This window comes from Oncorhynchus kisutch, linkage group LG25, assembly GCF_002021735.2.
Source record: "Oncorhynchus kisutch isolate 150728-3 linkage group LG25, Okis_V2, whole genome shotgun sequence".
Taxonomy (NCBI): domain Eukaryota; kingdom Metazoa; phylum Chordata; class Actinopteri; order Salmoniformes; family Salmonidae; genus Oncorhynchus; species Oncorhynchus kisutch.
The window spans coordinates 7,726,683-7,746,830 of NC_034198.2; the positions used below are offsets into that span (position 1 = coordinate 7,726,683).

General features: G+C 41.9%; 2 protein-coding genes across 8 annotated transcripts; one reads left to right on the forward strand and one right to left on the reverse strand.

Annotated features, from left to right (window-relative positions):
• Positions 1-3,371: 3,371 nt before the first annotated feature.
• Positions 3,372-13,595, forward strand: LOC109869925 (endoplasmic reticulum membrane sensor NFE2L1-like). 2 transcript variants are annotated; one of them, XM_020460237.2, is made up of 6 exons: positions 3,372-3,569; positions 5,101-5,946; positions 9,286-9,504; positions 9,599-9,691; positions 9,802-9,948; positions 10,032-13,595. In XM_020460237.2, the coding sequence occupies exons 2-6, from the start codon at positions 5,392-5,394 to the stop codon at positions 11,409-11,411; spliced, it is 2,394 nt and encodes a 797-aa protein (XP_020315826.1). In that variant the 5' UTR covers positions 3,372-3,569; positions 5,101-5,391; the 3' UTR covers positions 11,412-13,595. The 2 variants fall into 2 exon arrangements, with proteins under 2 accessions (XP_020315826.1, XP_020315827.1); XM_020460238.2 differs by lacking the exon at positions 3,372-3,569 and adding an exon at positions 3,593-4,287.
• A 146-nt stretch (positions 13,596-13,741) lies between these two features.
• LOC109870325 (chromobox protein homolog 1) lies at positions 13,742-19,130 on the reverse strand. 6 transcript variants are annotated; one of them, XM_031805067.1, is made up of 7 exons: positions 18,876-19,130; positions 18,018-18,087; positions 17,805-17,891; positions 15,215-15,392; positions 14,918-15,080; positions 14,740-14,834; positions 13,742-14,479 (listed from the first exon to the last, which is right to left on the reverse strand). In XM_031805067.1, the coding sequence occupies exons 3-7, from the start codon at positions 17,860-17,862 to the stop codon at positions 14,335-14,337; spliced, it is 639 nt and encodes a 212-aa protein (XP_031660927.1). In that variant the 5' UTR covers positions 17,863-17,891; positions 18,018-18,087; positions 18,876-19,130; the 3' UTR covers positions 13,742-14,334. The 6 variants fall into 6 exon arrangements, with proteins under 6 accessions (XP_031660927.1, XP_031660928.1, XP_020316391.1 ...); XM_031805068.1 differs by having other exon boundaries at positions 15,215-15,486; positions 18,876-19,118; XM_020460801.2 differs by having other exon boundaries at positions 13,752-14,479; positions 15,215-15,440; positions 18,876-19,115.
• Positions 19,131-20,148: the final 1,018 nt, after the last annotated feature.

The window sequence follows — 20,148 nt, forward strand, 5'->3', positions numbered from 1 at the left end:
GGTATGGGGGATGATTAAGAGGATGAGTGGGGTGAGACAAGATTGGGATCTCACTGTGCTGAAAAATTGGGAGATTGTTTTAGTGAGAGATATGGAGAAGGCAGGGATGTTAGCCCAGACATTTGTGAAGGTGCACAGCTCAAATAATCTGACAGAAGAGGGATAGCGTGGGAGAGAGGATGTCAGAGGAGAACATCCAGGGGTCCTGGGTCAGAGAGAGATGGTGCGGGATACATTGAATGCCCCTTTTACGTTGGTTGAGATGAAGAGAGCATTAGCTAATGCTTCGGTAACATCTCCTGGGAAGGATGAGATGTGTTACATCATGATGGCTCATCTCAGTGACACTGCAATGGAGAAAGTATTACACCTTTACAATAAGGTGTGGCAGAAAGGAAAACTGCCTGCAAGTTGGAACCAGGTGGTAGTGATGCAGATACGGAAACCAGGGGAAAACCCGACAAGTCCTTAAAGCTATAGGCTGATAGCGTTGACATTTCATGTATGTAAATGTATGGAAAGGATGATAAAGGAAAGGCTGACATACTTTCCGGAGAGTAGAGGACGAATGTCACCAGATCACAGTGTGCTCAAGAAAGGCAGGGGAAAGCTAGATCCTGTACTGTGCCTTGAGTCAGTCATATGGAAGGCACAGGCAAATTAAGTGGTGGTGGCCATTTTCCTTCGCTGTAGAGACGGGTTAGGGTGTGAAAGGAAGGCCTACTTATCAAGCTGTATAACATGAGGGTTGGAGGAAGGGTTTTTAAATGGAAGTATAGCATATGGCTCAGCAGATCAAACATCTTTAAAAAAGCTAGATATAATCCAGTCCCAAGCCCTAAGAATATGTTGTAGAGATGTTCGATCGGGTTCAAGTCCGGGCTCTGGCTGGGCCACTCAAGGACATTTAGAGACTTGTCCCAAAGCCACTCCTGCGTTGTCTTGGCTATGTGCTTAGGGTTGTTGTCCTGTTGGAAGGCAAACCTTAGTATGAGGTCCTGAATGCTCTGGATCAGGTTTCATCAAGGATCTCTCTGTACTTTGCTACGTTCATCTTTCCCTTGATCCTGACTAGTCTCCCAGTACCTGCCGCTGAAAAACATCCCCACAGCATGATGCTGCCACCACCATGCTTCACCGTAGTGATGGTGCTAGGTTTCCACCAGATGTGACGCTTGGCATTCAGGCCAAAGAATCTTGTTTCTCATGATCTGAGAGTCCTTTAGGTGCCTTTTGGCAAACTCAAAGGGGCTGTCATGTGCCTTTTACTGAGGAGTGGCTTCCATCTGGCCACTCTACCATGAAGTACTGATTGGTGGAGTGCTACAGAGATGGTTGTCCTTCTGGAAGTTTCTCCCATCTCCACAGAGAAACTCTGGAGCTCTGTCAGAGTGACCATCGGGTTCTTGGTCACCTCCCTGGCCAAGGCCCTTCTCCCCTGATTGCTCAGTTTGGCTGGGTGGCCAGCTCTAGGAAGAGTCTTGGTGGTTCCAAACTTCTTCCATTTAAGAATGATGGAGGTCACTGTGTGCTGCAAAAAAAAATTGTCACCGTTCCCTAGATCTGTGCCTTGACACAATCCTTTCTCGGCGCTGTAAGGATAATTCCTCTGAACTCATGGCTTGGTTTTTGCTCTGACATGCACTGTCAACTGTGGGACCTTATATAGACAGGTATGTGCCTTTCCAAATCATGTCCAATCAATTGAATTTACCACACGTGAACTCCAATCAAGTTGTTGAAACATCTCAAGGATGATCAATGGAAACAGGATGCACTGAAACTCAATTTCGAGTCTCATGGCAAAAGTTCTGAATACCAATGCAAATAAGGTACAGTGGCCTGAAAAGTATGTGAACCCTTTGGAATTACCTGGATTTCTGCATAATTAAATTTGATCTGACCTTCATCTAAGTCACAACAATTGACACACACATTGTGCTTAAACTAATAACACACAAAATATCGTATTTTTCTTGTCTATATTGAATACATAATTTAAACATTCACAGTAAAGGTTGGAAAAGTATGTGAACCCCTAGGCTAATTGGAGTCAGGAGTCAGAAAATCTGGAGTCCAATCAATGAGACGAGATTGGAAATGCTTCTTGCTATTCACAAGAAGCATTGTTTGATGTGAACCATGCTTCGAACAAAAGAGATCTCAGAAGACCTAAGATTAGGAATTGTTGACTTGCATAAAGCTGGAAAGGGCTACAAAAGTATATTTAAAAGCCATGATGTTCATCAGTCCACGGAAAGACAAATTGTCTACAAATGGAGAAAGTTCATGACTGTTGCTACTCTCCCGCCCTGCAAAGATAACTGCAAGAGCACAGCGCAGAATGCTCAATGAGGTTAATTATTTTTAATAATGAACTGTTTACCATTTGCCTTTTTCTGTTTACCATTTACCATTTTTTATTTAGAATGTCTGTGTACGAGTCCAATTTTTCTTTTTTTTCCCTTTTAAATTGAATTGTGTCATGAATCATGCACAGTGATGTAGTGTACGAGTCAGACTTTAAAGACCCAGTGCAGTCAAAAATGGGATTTCCTGTTTTTTATATATATTTTTACACACTGTGAGGTTGGAATAATATTGTGAAAATTATAATAATTCCCTTTTAGTGTAAGAACTGTTTGAAAAGACTGCCTGAAATTTCAGCCTGTTCGGCTGGGATGGAGTTTTGGCCTGCCTGGGGACATCGCTAGGCAGTAAATTTGTCAATAGAGAAAGATTGTTCCAAACCTCTCTACTAATAACAGCTAGTTTTCTGTTTTCCCCTCCCCACCCAGACCACTCCCAGACAGTCCTAGCAAAATGATTACTTGAGAAATTGTACTTTGCAAAGAAGCTATTTTTGTTTGTTTTCAAATCAAATTGTAAAAAATAATCACAGCAAGGTACTTGTTATCCAGAAATGATTCAATATTGAGATAAAAACGGTTGCATTGGACCTTTAAAATAAGAGGATGGTTAGAAAATAGTGGAAAGGAAAATACAATTTTAAGAAACAAACATGGAATAAAATGTTTCACAAAACATGTTGTTACACATGCATAATAGCCTAGGCATAATGGTGAAACCAGTTTTTTTACTTTCTGTGTGAATTATTCGATAATTCATAGGCAGCTCATCCTAATTCTCAAATGATTTGGAAGCGTGTAGCCCACAGAAATCGACTAATTTTATAGATAGGTCTGATTGTTGTATTCAATTTCCATAATTTCTGAATCTTAATATGACATGAATTTTTTTTTTTTGACTAACTGAATAATTAATTTTTGAAGCCAGTCGATTAAATTCGGGGATTTTCACTGCGGTGATGTAAACATGCGCCTACGCATGCTCTGTGGGAAGCGTGTTTTGGTGTCAGAGATGCGCCGCTGTTAGCTAGCCTATGGAAATATTGTCAAGTCATGGTGGGCCATTCAATGGGGGGAGAGGGTGGATAATGACATTGTGTAATGCTAATAAAACATGAGATAACTCTTCTGAAATCAGATAATGGTTATAGAAGGTGGCCGACTTGTGGGCATACAGGCAGATGTATAAAATCTCCACGCGTAAGTATAAAATAGGTTTTTAGCTAGATAGCTAACGTTAGCCAACTAGCTTCGGTAGATAGCCAACGTTGGCTAGCAGCATAACGTTAGCTTGTAGCTAATTGCGCTTGAATGTTTTGGACAAGCGACGTGAAGTAGGCGGATGCATTATCTGCTTCTTCTCTGTACGTATAGTTGAGATTGGCAATGCAACACATTGTTTTAAAATACATAGTAACAGTTAGCGAGCTAACGTTACATTTTAGCAATTTCTCCTCCCCGTTGCTGTCACCTCAACATCCCGCCCCCATCTTTTCCCCATTGGTTAACGTTTCTGAGAATCACACGTTATGATCGAATCCTTGGTTTGTGAATGGTTCACCAGCCTGCCAGTCATCCCTGCGCCACTTGTTGCTAGGGAGGTTGCTTGATATCGGAAATGAGCGCTATCAACACTTCCCTCTGGACGAGAAATACCGGTGGATGCTGCTGGCTACGATGTTGTTAGGCTGCCTACTTTTAAACATTGACAGATATACTGATGCATCGTTTTTATTGCTATTATTTTAATGTAATTGTGTATGTGTGAGTGACACATCGGTGAGCTGCAGATCTTGAAAAGAAAATGGATGAGAGGGAGACTGCTAGGGATGGGTGTCATGAAGCGTAGCTACTGGAGGAGAACCCGAGACCCTCCCTCTTTCACCTTCACATCTATTCCTGTTATGCACTGGACTAGGTGATGCATTTCAGTTGTACATTGTCAGGTTGGCATGTCAAATTGGTCTTCTTGAATTGGGGTTGATTGAGGTAGTGTGTTCTCTAGAGAGAGTGGTTTTCAAACCTCTCCTCAGGGACCCCCAGTTAACAATTTGATTGTAGCCCTGTACTAGCTCGCAAGGGCTTTATGATTCGTTGACAATTGGAATCAGGTGTTCTTTCTTTGGAATATATCAAATACATGGAACAGCTGGGGGTCCCCAGGGAGATGTTTGAACACTACTGCTTTAGGAAGTGGAGACATGATGGTTTGCTGCTAAGGAGTGTGTGTCTATTGTTCCCTCCCATAGAAATATGTGGAATATGAGTTTGTTTTTGCATTCACTGGTAGTGCATATGCTAGGTTTATGGTTGTGAGTTTAAAGTTTAGTTTGATTTGGCTATTCATGTTGGTTATCATTGAATTTGGTGATCTTAAATCGTTTGGCTGATTGCTCATTGTACACGTTTGAGGAAAATCCTGTTTGTTTCAACATCTGAGGCCATACTCATATTTCATCTTGTCCGAACAATGTTTGATGCATTCAGCTTCTGTTATGTCATGTAATATATTCTTTTGACATTATGTAATGTCATGTTTTTATATATATTTTTACTGTGAAATCATACTGTAGTACACAGCTTAGGTTGGAGGACATTTAACCTAACATTTAATCTAAGCTTGTTTACTCAACAAATTCACATTTCTTTATCCTGTCATACATTTTTTTTTAAAGGCATCAAGGTTTCATTTGGCCTTGATCTCTCTCTGTCTGTCTGTCCGTCTGTGCAGGTATGGGAGGACTTACTGATGGGGAAGACCAAAGCCTGACCTAGAACACGGTTTACCCTTTGACTGATATTGGGCGCACATACAAGACCACAGAAACCCTCTCTATTCACATTTTAAGCTAACTCTGCAAAATACTGCTAAAAGAGAAAGTCCCTCTTCTGTCATATCTGCAATTGTCATACTTTCATTGTTTATCCCAGTCTTTATCTCAGTATTAACTATTGCGCAACGCTAGTTTGTCCCGTTCATTTTTTTACTTTTTTACTTCACTTTTTGTTCCTTTGTAAAGCAATGCTTTACCTGAAAAAGTACTTCACAGAGGGCCTGATTCAGTTCACCATCCTCCTGAGTCTCATTGGGGTGCGGGTGGACCTGGACACCTACCTGAGCAATCAGCTGCCCCCACTGCGGGAGATCATCCTAGGTCCTAGCTCGGCCTACACCCAAACGCAGTTCCACAACCTCCGCAACACGCTGGACGGGTATGGCATCCATCCCAAGAGTGTGGACCTTGACCAGTTCTTTACCACCCGCCGGCTGCTGAACCAGGTGCGCCAGCTGGATCGCCTGTCAGTGCCCAGTCCAGAGCTGAGCACGTGGCTGGTGCACCGTGACCCTGAGACTGTGGTGTCCGCCGCCAGCCAGTCCAGCCCCAGCATCACCCTGGACAATGGGGCCGGCCTGGAGGACGTGAACAACTCCGAAACCCCGACCATGAGGGGTGGTGGCGGAGCGCCTGAGTCCACCTACAACCCAAGTGAAGAGGACAGCAACCTGGGAGCCTTGGCCCCTGAGGACAGCCAGGAGCAGCGCAACAGGGATGGCAATGATGACCTCACCAAAGAGGTAGGAAAGCCTGAGTAGAGGTGAGATCAAGGCAAGCTGGGGCATGGCACTTCTATTGTATTGTACAGGGAGGGATATGTTACTAGGAAGAAATAGGCCTACTTCTCAGATGACTGTATTTAGCTGTCTATCAGAGACTCCTTTATGTGTGAACCTTGATAAATCACCATTTTAATTAAATATAATTTTCTGCCATTATTGTGTAATGTGTTTTTTTCATTATTGTAATGTCCTTGCATTAGAATCATCCTTGCCCCCCTAATAGTCACAGGACCACCACTTGGAGGCAGTGGTTTTGGGTGACACTAAGCCATTGTTAAAGTAGAATTAACTAAGTCTCCAAATGAATCACATGCTTTTATGGTAATTAAGTGGCTACGGTTGCATTAGTGGGCTTACATCAGGGATGGGCAACTGGCAGCCACCGTGTGTGTGTGTATATGTGTGTATATATATATATATATATAACTCAGTTGGGGTCTCAACTTAATAGGTTGAGTTAGAATAGTAGAATACATAAAGTGCAATTTCGAAATTTGGTTGTCCATCAGCAGTTTTTCCACATGTCAGTCACTGCCATTCACTCAATTAGCCCATGTTTTGCTCAGGGTGGGGTGGGGGGCAAAATGTTACTTAAAGCCTCAAAGACTAGGGCTAGCTCTGCATGCATGCATGTGTGGGTATGCAGTATGGGTATGTATGGATGTGGGTATGCAGACCTGTGAGCCACTTCGGCCCCTCATGATTTTTTTATGGCCCCCACCCCAATCAGTTGCCCATCCCTGCTTAAATGATCTGAAGTTCCATGATTTTCTATGAAATATGAACTATAATTAATTATAATATGATTGAAATGCTTATCTTTTGGAAGGAAAGTTTGTTAAAAAAGCTGATTTTCTGTGTTGGAATGGTGTGGGCATGCATACCCCAACAACAGGATGTTGCCTAGGCCTATACCGGTCATGAAAAAATATTCATGCCAGTGGACTGCTGATTGGTCAACTCATCCTCTATGAGGAACTAGCATGTCTGTTTGAGACACACATTTGATGTGGGTTGTGTCCCCCCCCCCCTCCAATTTATGCTTTGGCCACAAGAGTACAGGATGAGTCAACAACATTATTTGTGTATGCGCTAACTGAATGAGCTTTTAAAAGTGAGATTTTGACAGGTCAGTTACTTGAGGATGAAAATATCGACATATAAAGCCTACAGTATCACAGGTATAGGCATCCTTGATTTTTGCACCACAGTCAAGTACAGTACCATCAAAGTATTCATACCCCTTGACTTATTCCATGTGTTATATACAGCCTGAATTAAAAATGGATTATATATATATATATATATATATTTTTTCTTCTCACCCATCTATACACACTACCCCATAATGAAAAAGTGAAAATGTTTTTTAAATATTATTTAAAATTAAATACTGCATTATCTCATTTTCAAAAGTACCCATGCGTCAATATGGCAGCAATTACAGCTGTGAGTCTTTCTGGGTAAGTCTAAGAGCTTTGGACACCTGGATTGTACAATATTTGCACATTATTATTTTAATAATTCTTCAAGCTCTATCAAGTTGGTTGTTGGCTAGACAGCCATTTTCAAGTCTTGCCATAGATTTTTTTAAATTAAATTTGACCCCTTTTTCTCCCCAATTTCGTGGTATCCAATTGTTAGTAGCTACTATCTTGTCTCATCGCTACAACTCCCATACGGGCTCGGGAGAGATGAAGGTTGAAAGTCATGCATCCTCCGATACACAACCCAACCAAGCCGCACTACTTCTTAACACAGCGCGCATCCAACCCGGAAGCCAGCCGCACCAATGTGTCGGAGGAAACACCGTGCACCTGGCAACCTTGGTTAGCGTGCACTGCGCCCGGCCCGCCACAGGAGTCGCTGGCGATGAGACAAGGATATCCCTACCGGCCAAACTCTCCCTAACCCGGACGACGCTAGGCCAATTGTGCGTCGCCCCGCAGACCTCCCGGTCGCGGCCGGTTACGACAGAACATGGGCGCGAACCCAGAGTCTCTGGTGGCACAGCTGGCGCTGCAGTACAGCGCCCTTAACCACTGAGCCACCCGGGAGGCCTGCCATAGATTTTCAAGCTGATTTGAATCACAACTCTAACTAGGCCACTCGGGAACATTCAATATCATCTTGGTAAGCAACTCCAGTGTGTATTTGGCCTTGTGTTTTAGGTTATTGTCCTTCTGAAAGATTAATTTTTCTGTTGGAAAGCAGACTAAACCAGGTTTTCCTCTAGGATTTTGCCTGTGCTTAGCTCTATTCTGTTTCTTTTTATCCCCAAAAACTCCCATTCCTTGCCGATGACAAGCATACCCATAATGTGATGCAGCCACCACCATGCTTTAAAATATGAAGAGCGGTACTCAGTGTTGTGTTGGATTTGCCCCAAACACAACGCTTTGTAATCAAGTTAATTTCTTTGCCACTTTTTTTGCAGTTTTACTTTAGATCCTTATTGCAAACAGAATTAATGTATTGTTGCGTAACTACAAAGTTGTTGATCCATCCTCAGTTTTCTCCTGTCACATACATTAAACTCTGTAACTGTTTTAAAGTCATTGGCCTCACGGTGAAATCCCTGAGCGGTTTCCTTCCTCTCTGGCAACTGAGTTGGGAAGGAAGCCTGTTATCTTTTGTAGTGACTGGGTATACACCCTCCAAAGTGTAATTTAATAACTTCACTATGCTCAAAGGGATATTCAATGTCTGCTTTTTTTTATTTTTACCCATCTACCAATAGGTGCCCTTCTTTGCGAGGCTTGGAAAACCTCCCTGGTCTTTCTGGTTGAATCGGTGTTTGAAATTCACTGCTCGACTGAGGGACCTTACAGATAATTGTATGTGTGGGGTACAGAGATGAGGTAGTCATTCAAAAATCATGTTAAACACTTATTTCACACGGTGAGTCCATGCAACTTATTGTGACTTGTTAAGCAAATGTTTACTCCTGAACTTATTTAGGCTTGCCATAACAAAAGGGTTGAATACTTATTGACTCAAGACTTCAGCTTTTAATTAATTTGTAAACATTTCTAAAAACATTATTCCACTTTGACATTATTGGCTATTGTGTATAGGCCAGTGACTCATCTAAATATAATACATTTAAATTCAGGCTATTAAAAAAAAAATGTTGAAAAAGTCAAGGGGTGTGAATACTTTCTCAAGGCACTGTAGTTCTCTCCTTGTGCTTTTTATTTTGAATTAAGTTGTGTAAGACAAGATGTTGTGCAACTCAATCAAGGGGGCTCTTTTCTTTGTAGTCCTAACATATTTTTCACCTCATGGATTTTTCAGGACATTGATTTGATTGACATCCTGTGGCGACAGGACATCGACCTTGGCGCAGGACGGGAAGTGTTCAACTATAGCAGTCGCCAGAAGGAGAGTGAGGCGGAAAAGCCCAGCCCAGAGGAGGAGGAAAGAGCAGAGGCACAGGAGAGATGGAGGAATGGAGTGAACCTTCAAGAGGCTCAGCCTGTGGATGGAGAGACCGGGGAGAGCATACCAGAGCAGGTAGCTAAGGGAACAGATTGTGTTCATGATCTTGTGTGTCCACTGTAGTTGATAGTAAAGGGAGTGACCTCTGTGCTGTCTGCTCCTCCCCCAGATTCCAGGCCTTGGCTCTCAGACCTCACTGTCCCTGCAGGAATGCCTAAGGCTGCTGGAGGCCACCTTCCCTTTCGGAGAAGAATCTCCTGAGGTAAAGACATTTGCATGCTGTTTTATGATATTACAAATGCTAGATTAACATTATAGTCTATGGAAATCCCAAAATAATTGTGAGACATTTAAAGGTAAACATCTTATCAGTTTCCAGCCCCTGTAGTCACAGCTGAGCTTGCGGTGGCCAATGAAGAAGCTCCATCCACATCTCTGGGCCTACCACTGACTCCCCTGTTGCCCCAGTTGGACCTGGAGCAGCAGTGGCAAGACATCATGGCTATCATGGAACTACAGGTTTGTACGTGTGCTTTAATCACAACTGTTTCTCCAGTAAAAAAAAAACTAAATTTTTCTTACAATTTTTTTCTCTTTTGAAGGAAATGGAGGTTAATAACACCTCAGAGAACTCCTTCCTCAGCACTACTTCCAACAGTACCAATACCAGTGGCAGCACAAGTGAGTCCGGCTCAGTTGGAAGCTTTGGACTTACTCGTTCCTCCACCCTTATTCACCAAGATGTCAGCCTTCACCAGGCCTCCCTCCCTAGCTGCAGCCAGGACTTTCCCACACTTTTCAATCCAGAGATGGATGCCACTAGCACCCCAAGGACCACCTTGCTTAGAATGTCCTCCAGCAACTCCTCCAACGTCAACTCTACATTCGGAGCCACCAACCTGACTGGACTCTTTCTCCCACCGCCTCTGAACAGCACCAACAACATCACTTGTACTCCAGTGTTGCCTGATCCCTTCAGCACTATGCTGGAGGAGTCTATGCTGGATGAGATCAGTCTGCTGGACCTGGCAATGGAGGAGGGCTTCAACCAGGCCCAGGCCTCTCAGCTGGAGGATGAACTCGACTCGGACTCAGGCCTCTCCCTAGACTCCAGTCACAGCCCGGTCTCACCGAGCAGCTCTGAGACCTCCTGCTCCTCCGCCGCTTCCTCCTCCTCCACCTCTGCCACCTTCTCAGAGGAAGGGGCTGTGGGATACAGCACTGACTCGGAGTCAGCTGCCGTGGAACCAGAAGAAGGTGCTGTGGGGGGCTACCAGCCCGAGTTCAACAAGCTCTGCCGCATGAGCTACCAGGACCCCTCCCAGTTACATGGGCTCCCTCAGCTCAACAACATCAACCACAATCACACCTACAATTTACCACTGTCTTCATCGTTCGATGAACACCTAGAGCTACCGATTCCCACTGGCAAGAAAATGGTCCGTGAGAAGCAGTCAAAGCTTAAGCCACAACAGGACTTCCTGGACAAACAGTCGAGTCGCGATGAGCGACGGGCTCGGGCCATGAAGATCCCCTTCTCAAACGAGAAGATCATAAATCTGCCTGTGGAGGAGTTCAATGAGCTTCTGTCCAAGCACCACCTGAGCGAGGCCCAACTGGCCCTCGTCCGCGACATTCGTAGACGTGGCAAGAACAAGATGGCGGCCCAGAACTGCCGCAAGCGCAAGCTGGATACCATCATCAACCTGGAGCAAGGGGTGCACGACCTGCGTCGTGACAAGGCGCGGCTGCTGAAGGAGAAGATGGAGTTTATTCGCTCCATCCGCCAGATGAAGCAGAAAGTGCAAAGCCTCTACCAGGAGGTGTTCACCCAGCTTCGGGATGAGGAGGGCCAGCCCTACCCCCCCAGCGAGTATTCACTCCAGTACAGCGCTGACGGCAGCGTTCTGATCATGCCCCGCACCATGACAGATCAGCAGACCCGTAAGCCCGAAAAGAAACAAAAGGACAAAAAGAAGTGAGGAAGCTGTTGCCTTTTCTTTCATTTAGCTAAAATCACTAAGAGGGATTTCTGCAGATGCAAGAGAGGTCTTTTTTCCTTTGAGAAGATTCTTGTGAGGAGAAACTGCTTTGTTGACTACTTTTCCTGCATTAGGTTTTTTCCTTTTCTTTTGTGGTTCCTGTGTTTTCTCTGGGAAACGACTTTGAAGCAGAAGTTCTTAATTTGAGTACTGAATATTCATTGTTTGGGTGGAAAAAAAGGAACAAACAAGGAAAAGAAGGGGTTGAAAGATTTCTCTAGATCTTTGGCACCAGGCCATGATGTTATTACTTCATGTTATGAAGTGAAGGGAGTGGTATCAAGTGAAGTCAGAGTTAAAGGAAAAAGTAACATTAAGTCAACGTGAAACTGGGTGTAAATTCCGGTCCATTGTTAGTCAGCTTTGAACGGATTCTTGCTTGGGCCTTGGAGTGATTGGTGGAGTGACTGTTTCTGGAGTAAGTAGAAGTTGCACATGTAGAGGAGATGTCAAAGGTTAAAATACCAGTGGGGTAAAGCAAGTCCATCATCCAGGATACCATTATCTTAACAATACCGCCGATACTAACCAAATGTGTTGTGCACTTCACTTGTACTCTAAGCAAAAGTCTAGCTAGTCTGACACTGCACTCATTCAAAATGTGTTTATTACAAATACCACCGTTTTTGACTGGCCATTGACTTTGAGTCCCTTTGATGTAGAACTAGGACACTGGAACACAAAAGAGGCTGGGAGAGTAGTCTTGGGCTTGCCACGGTGGTGGAGCATGACAAGTATAGGAGATGGAACGCTGAGGAAGAAGGCACACGCTGCGTTACAAATGTATCAGCTTCTGTATATCTATATAGCTCTGTAATTTGTCCTCCTAAGGCTTGGCTGTATGCATCGTGCCGTGTCTCTGGCTATCCGTCTGCCGCAGGTTTAAGGATGAGCTCTGCTGGTAGGTAGTCTTTTCGTTTTCCACACATCCTCATACTGTCCAGAATAAGCTAGGTTATAAGTCTAGCTTCATCATGCTGGGTCTACTCCCTGCCCTTATTGCATCACACACTGTTGGTTGTGCCTGTAACCACATTGCAGGAATTTTACAGGCCAGGGAATATTGATTTTGATAGCCATCTTTGCAGGAAGTATTTTATGAACTGCAACCCTGTGGAAGTGTCCCGTTTTATTACAAATCAAATGCACCCATCTTTACTATCATTAATATTAGGTTGGTTTGTTTCTTGTAAGGTGACAGATGAGCCGTTCGGCTGTCGAGTAATTGCAGTGGTAGCCTTTGAAAGAGTTGTCATTCTATTTGATAGTTACCTGAAGCAATGGACAAGACAGTTAATGAATAACCTAGTTGTCGGCTTTAATAGTCTACGGTCATACGTGTCATTTAGAATTGTAAACCAATTGAATCGAACTGAGTGAACTGACAAGGATCATATGTGAAGTGAGAGCCTTGTTTTCGAATGCCTTTGTTTCACAAGCACATTTCTTCTAAATGTGAGGGTTTTGAGAACAAAAGGCTATTGGACTGTTATCAGAACATTAGAAGTGCTATTGCCTGAGCTTATGTGTTTTTTGGGGTCAAATTGTGTTTTAGCATGTACCCCGAATCAAAAAAAGACTAGGCCATTTATTAATGCAGCAGCAATAGCTGTTTAAAGAGAATGAGTACATTTGTGAACCCCAGATCTACAGTGAAGGATGGGAAAGAACTAAGTCGCTGCACTGATGAGTGTCCTATGTTCTTCATCCACATAACTTTCATAGTTCTTGTCGTCATTACCCTGTGAGGGGAGCCAAAGTAAAAATAATTTTTCATGCAGTACTAATACTTTCGCAGGGGGGAAAAAGTTGCTGTCTCAATTTAAATGAAGTTGTTTGTTGTCGCACTTCAGAAAACATTTGATATTTAAGACGTGCAAACGTTCACCTGCATTGCAACACAATGCAAAGCCCATTTAAGTTATTACTTCTTAGTGCTGCTTTTGTTAATGGTCTTGTTTGTTCAGTAAATATGTTCTCCTTTTGTCATTCTTTTCTGTAGTTTGTCTGCATTTTGCACAGCCCCTGCTTTGGTTATGTATTTTCTTTGGTTTACTTTTAAATATTTCCTGGCAATCTGGGATTGTTATTTTATTGATTAATAAAGTGTTTATTTTCATCTGTGACTGCATCATTTGCATGATTTAATAATGAGGAGAAATGTGTCCATTTGGGGGGAATAGAATATCTGATCATTAGGTTTTGTGAAGATAAATACATAAGGCCTTAATGTATCCAACTATTTACACAAATTTGGAGCTTAGGCTCTCTGAGACTGACAATTGTAACAAGTTGTTTATTCTCCAAAAACAGACAAGCAAGTCCTGTTTATGAAATGTTAGAATAAGATGGACAAATGAGCAAAGTTTTTAAAAAAACATGGTTTTCTAAAATGTGTTACCTCAATACACTAAAACAGTCACAAAATGAGCAAAGATTAACATTGTTTTGCACTATAAGCTACAAAACATTTACATAAAAGTAATTGGCACCGTTGACTTGTTTACAAGACAATGAATGATAACATTTCCACCAGCCTACACAGTAATGGACAAGGCCTAGACCTCTTAGTCAACTGCCCTGTGAAAATGATCTTGTAGTATCCAAATGGTCACTAGAGTGAATCTTAACATTTAACACTGCATTATACATCTTCCAGGGTTGTGATTTCTCAAGAGAACCCATAGCCTGTATTGACTTTGGTCATCATATCCAGAGATTTTAACCTGATGGGTGATATTAAACCAAAAAGGGAGTCCATGTGCTGTCGTGCTTGTCTCAGACCCTTTGCCTAGAGCCCCATAAGCCCTTGACACTACCTCTACAGTCTTCAGAACCAGCTTGATACCTCTCTCCAAAACAGCTAGTTCTTGTCGTCCTTCTTCTCCTCCTCCTCTGTGGGGTAAGAGTGCCACGTGAGCCGCTCCTCATAGAAGGATATGACCACCTGTGGACACTTCACGTTTGCTTCCTTAGCTGGTACCAGGTCTGCTTCATCCGAGTTTTTCCTACAAGAACAGGCCGTGTAGAGAGAACCACGAGTTGGATGAGTACTTAAGTGGATTGTGGTGGCGATATGAAATGGGTTAGGATGCACAGATTGAAGGCAATGGATCCACTTTTTTTTATTGATGCATAGGCATGATAAATAACACAGGGTTATGTGAATTGACAGGTACATTGACATGCGACTGCTGAATGATTAGGTCTAGTAGCATAAAGGTTTTTTAAAAAATCAAATGAATAGGGCAGTAAGGGCTATACAAACCATTTCATGAGGAACATGAGTTCTCCAGTGGAGTCAGTGGCGCCAATAATCCTCTCTGGATCCAAACCTCGAGTGAAGCCCCTTAGTTTCTCTGGCTAAAACACAGGGTGAGTGTCACTCAATGTGAAAAAGACTAAATGATTCCATCTGTGTACACGCTTCTGTCTTTAGGACTTACGTCGTCTTTTTTCTTCTTGGGTCGACTTTCCTCTCCTTCCACATTAGGCTCTGCAGACTTCCTCTTGCCTACAGACTCATGAGCAGATTTCTGTTTCTGCAGAAACTGTGCAATCAGGTCGGGACAGTCCAAATTATCATCTGGCTCCCATGTGTTGTCATCACTGAAGAAACAAAAGCAGTGTTCATTAAGCCAGAAAATGGCATTGGAGTGAAAGAGGGGTTTTGTTTGGTCAATACAATCATTCCACATAGGGATAAAACATATATATATCACATCTGTATTGTGTAGACTCACTCCGAAAAGCCTTTCCACTTAAGAAGGTACTCCACTCTCCCTTTCACCACCCTTCGATTCAAAACTTTCTCCACCACATATTCGTCTTCCTCTTCCTCCACGGCCACCACATCCTCAGCCGCCTTCTCCTGTATCTTCTCAGCCGGTGTCGTCATCATCACCTCAGACTGGGTGGGGGCTGTGGGTGCAGGGGGAATGATGGCTGTGGGTGCAGGGTTAATGGCGGCTGTGGGTGCAGGAGCAGCAAATCACGGCTCCAGAAAACGCCCACTCTGTTGATGGTGGCACTTATACTGAACTGTCCATTAAAGGGGCTAACCCCAGTTGAAACAATAAAGTGCCTTCCGGCCAGGCAAGGACTGACCACCAAATATATAAAAATGATAGTTTTGAGGCTATACATTTACTATGTTTACAAACATTGGAGAAAAACAAGCATATTTTGGGTTCTGATGGGGTCCGACAGCTTAACTGAGTTAATGAGGCATTCTTAAGTTATTCTTCAAGAATGAATGTGTATTCAGTCATGACTGAAATTATTGGCACCCTTGATAAAGATAAGCAAAACAATCCTGAGCAATATTGTATGAAAAATAAGGGAAAGATTTTTGTTTAAAAAAAATTCTTAAAGACAGGAGTCAGGTTTTCCTGCACCCTCTCCTTGCAAGGATAACGGCACCAATCCTTTTTCTAAAATGTTTGACGAGATTGAAGAACACATTGGGAAGGATCTTAGACCATTCCTCTATACAGAAAATTGCTATCCTTCATCTGCGCTTATGGGCGGGCCCCCTGATAATTTAAACAATACGTTTTCAATGGGGTTCATATCCAGAGACAGATGGCTATTGCAAAATGTTGATTTTGTGGCCAATTAACCATTTCTTTGTAGAATTTTATGTGTGCTTGGGGTTATTGTCTTGCTGACAGATCCACTTGCGGCCAAGCTTCAGCCTCCTGGCCAGTGGCGATTTTGGCATGTATATCTTGGTGGGACAAACAAAATGTTGGGGAAGCATGCCAGTAAAGCCACTACACATCACTAAACAATACATTAATTGCACTATAAAGGTGACAAACCGCCCACCAACTGTTAGGGCCTACATAAAGCTGTCCCAACAGCAGTCTCAACACCTTACCGCTGCTACACCTGGCTATCGGCAGAGACTTGTCTGGCAGCGAAACAGTTAATTCATCCTCATTTACTGCCTTTAAAAAAAACATAGCTTATATGCCTAGCTTGCTTAAACAAATGTGGTTTCTACTGACAATTGAGATGTACAAACTATAGCATACGGGGATGACAAGCAGATAAGAGGCAATCCGTAAATTCAGACATTAATAAGCGAGCTAGGACAGAACCATAGGATAAATAAAGGGGGCATATAAGCAGACAATGACAGCTCTTACAATATTCAATGATTAGAGTAAGTGAAATTAAGAGAGGAAAATAGACCAAATTATTAGGGTGAGCTACTAACAGCTTACTACACAATATACACTTAGTATTACTTTCTTAGCTACAGTATACACATCTCTCTGGTATATTATTTATGTAGCAGCGTACAACTCATTTTTGGACTCACCTTGTTGTGCTCACTTGAACAGGCAGTCTCTCATGGGCAAATTGTCAAACTTTGTCATCTAAGTCTGGCCTCCTCTGGATTTGTGGTGGTTTCAAGACAACTGCGTTTACATTTGTTTGTGATAATAACCCCAAGCACATATCAAAATCCAAAATGAAATGGTTAATTTCCCCCCCACAAAAAAGCTACATTTCGCAATGGCCATCTCAGTCTCTGGACATGAACCCGTTGAAAACCTGTGGTTTGATTTTGAAGAAGGCCGTCCATAAGGCAGACAAAGAATATCAAGGATCTGGGAAGATTCGTAATGGAGGATTGGTCTAAGACGCCTCCCAATGTGTTCTCCAATCTCAGATTTTAGAAAAAGGCTCAGTGCCGTTATCCTCACAAGAGGAGGGTGCTAGGGTGCTAATCATTTGACCTCTTTTTTTAAATGTATTTTCTATTACATGTTTAACAAAACCTCTAAGCAATTGTATTTGTATAAAATAATTTCACTTTTTTTTTGAGGATACAACAGCTTATTTTTTTGCTCATCTTTATCAAAAATGGATGTAGCAACTGCAGATTCTCCCTTTAAAGCCTACAAATGCTAAGTTCTATGGCAAGGCTCTCCAACCCTGTTTCCAGAGAGCTAGCATCTTGTAGGTTTTCACTCCAACCTCAATCAAACACCTAATACTTATAATTAGCTTGTTGATAAACTGAATCAGGTTACTTACAACTGGGGTTATATTGAAAACCCACAGGGTGGTAGCTCTCCAGGAACAGGGTTGGAGAGCCCTGTTCTATGGCATCTTGTGAGACAAATAGCCTCACCTTCTGAATTGATATACTGTAATTCAGTTAAACAAATGAGAGGTAGATGGGAAACTCACAACACTGCAGAAGTATATTTGTAAGTAGAAATAGCAGCTTGAGTTTTGCAAAAACATGTGATCCCTTACCCCACACAGACAAAACAGTGACATTGTATATATGAAATATGAAAAATGTTATAAGACCTTCAGTAAGAGTGGGAGCATCATCATTAGAAGGTTCTGTAATCTCGCTCATACTCATCAGGTAGACCGTGGGACCAACAGTTGTTCCTGGTCAAAGTCAAGAATAGGGCAACGAGGGTCAGGAATCAATAAAAGGTAGACAGGAAACAAAATAGCATTGGAGAGAATGCGAATCATCAGTGGCTACATATCTATATATACATTTCTTTGTACCGTTTTATCCCTTTCTCCCCAATTTCCAATTGGTAGTTACAGTCTTGTTTCCAGTTCTCTGTCAGGGGCCCTTTGCATAGGTGAGTAAAAAATAATGTAAGAACTTGGTTATTACAGGTTTACTATGCCTAATGTTACAGTATTTTGTTATTTTTGGGGGTAGATAATTAAAAGGGATGTGCAGCAAGAGACCAGTGCGCAAATTTCAAACATCCAATGAGCACAGCGCTCAATAGAAGTCAGAGACTATGGATAGGTTGGCCACTGGCAGTTCCAATTTTAAGTGCCGTGGCAATCATGCAGGAGATGGTGCATTAACACACATTCTTAAATCTGTAAACAATCGGAGGGCTTGCTAGCTACCGCTTACAATATGAGGTGATACCAAAGTCAAAGATCGTTAAAAAATGATTTGGCAAATTTGCAAATGCAAATAATGATCAGTTAGCCAAAGATGGTTTGAAAACTCTCAGTTAGCAGTCTAGCTTGCTGCCTGTGTTTATTTAACTATTTAACGTTAACTAGCTATTAGCCAGCATTAGAGTCATGGTCATGGACCAGCAGCGACTCGGACGAGCTCTCCACTTCTAGTATACACGCCACTCTCCTCCATATTGATTTAAAAAGAAAACAAAAGCAGCGTTACTACGCTAGCATGCACATTCTAAATGCGTTAGCTATCTAGCTAGGTAATCTAACAAAGACGCAATGTATATGGACATGCATTGTATATTATATTTCCGCAGCTAGATACAAGCTGTCGCTATATAACAGTAGCTAGAAACTATTTCCCAACACAAACGTGCAGGTAGCTAACGTTAAGAGAGCAATGATATAATTCATGGAACATTAACTCACCTCAAAACGAGTTATTCGATAGTGAAAACAGTCTGTCTTTAAATGATGCTGAGATAGAAAAATAACTTGTTTTATATTTTCTTATATAAATCAGTTTCGTTTATTTTATTAAATCAAATATGAGCATGCGTAAGCTAAATGGATCGTGTCCGCCCCCCTTAATGTCCGATTTAAAAAAAAAACTGCGTTTATACACGTGCATCGATTCCACATTGTGTGGATTTCTCGAAGAAACAAGTTCTCGTGTAGCTAGCTGGCTAGGTTTCTCAGATGTTGTAGAGATTAGCTAGTCGGTGGAGCTGAAGCGTACGAGCGAGGTATCTATCCGCCCCCCTCGAACAACCCAGCATGTTCTTCTGAATGCGAATAATTGTATCGTGTCCATAACAAGAGTGTCGGTGATATAACATTTAACATGAAGGTAAACCGACGAATTTGTAATTTAATAAAACAAAATTATTTTAGTTTGCCCGGAAACGGATATGACGTCTGATTTTATTTAACGGAAATACCTCTCTTTATTTTTTTTATTTTTATTAACAACAAATCAATACAGAAAGTACATGAGGGAACACAAGTATATATAGATTATATACAATGGACAATCGAGATAGGGGGTACAATATCACATTACAATTACACAAGGACCTTAAGGGACATACATACACTTACAATTCTAACAGCTTTTTTGTTAGTACAGTATTTAACTGTCTTAAAATACAGTTCAATTTCTTTTTGTAGGGTAAGAAAAGGTGTTCTTTTGTTTGTAAATTTACATTTGTGTATATGACATTTGGCCAAAAGAATAATGAAATTAATTACATTAAAATGTTTCAGCTTATTTCTATCGTTTGTAAAGAATCCAAGCAAGTACATCTCTCCACAATAGTGTAAAATCTTCATAAATGTGTTAAATTAGAAATCTACTGATGTCTTGCCACAGTTTTCTTACATGAATACAATGCCAAAAAAGATGCAACAATGTTTCTGGGTGGTCATTACAAAAGGAGCAATTTGAGTTGATGTTTTCCTTCAACTACTTCATATAGTGGTTGGCAGGATAATATTTATGAATAATTTTAATCTTAATTTTGTTAACAATTAGGTATGTGTGTGGCAACAACCCAACTTTTTTCCAACAGATATTATCATTATCCATTATCCATTCCAATAAGGCATGACATAAGGTACAACATCCTGCTGAAACAAGGTTCGTATCGCTCTGTTGTTGAATGGACCAAAAGAGAAACAAATCTTTCCTACTGATGAGTCA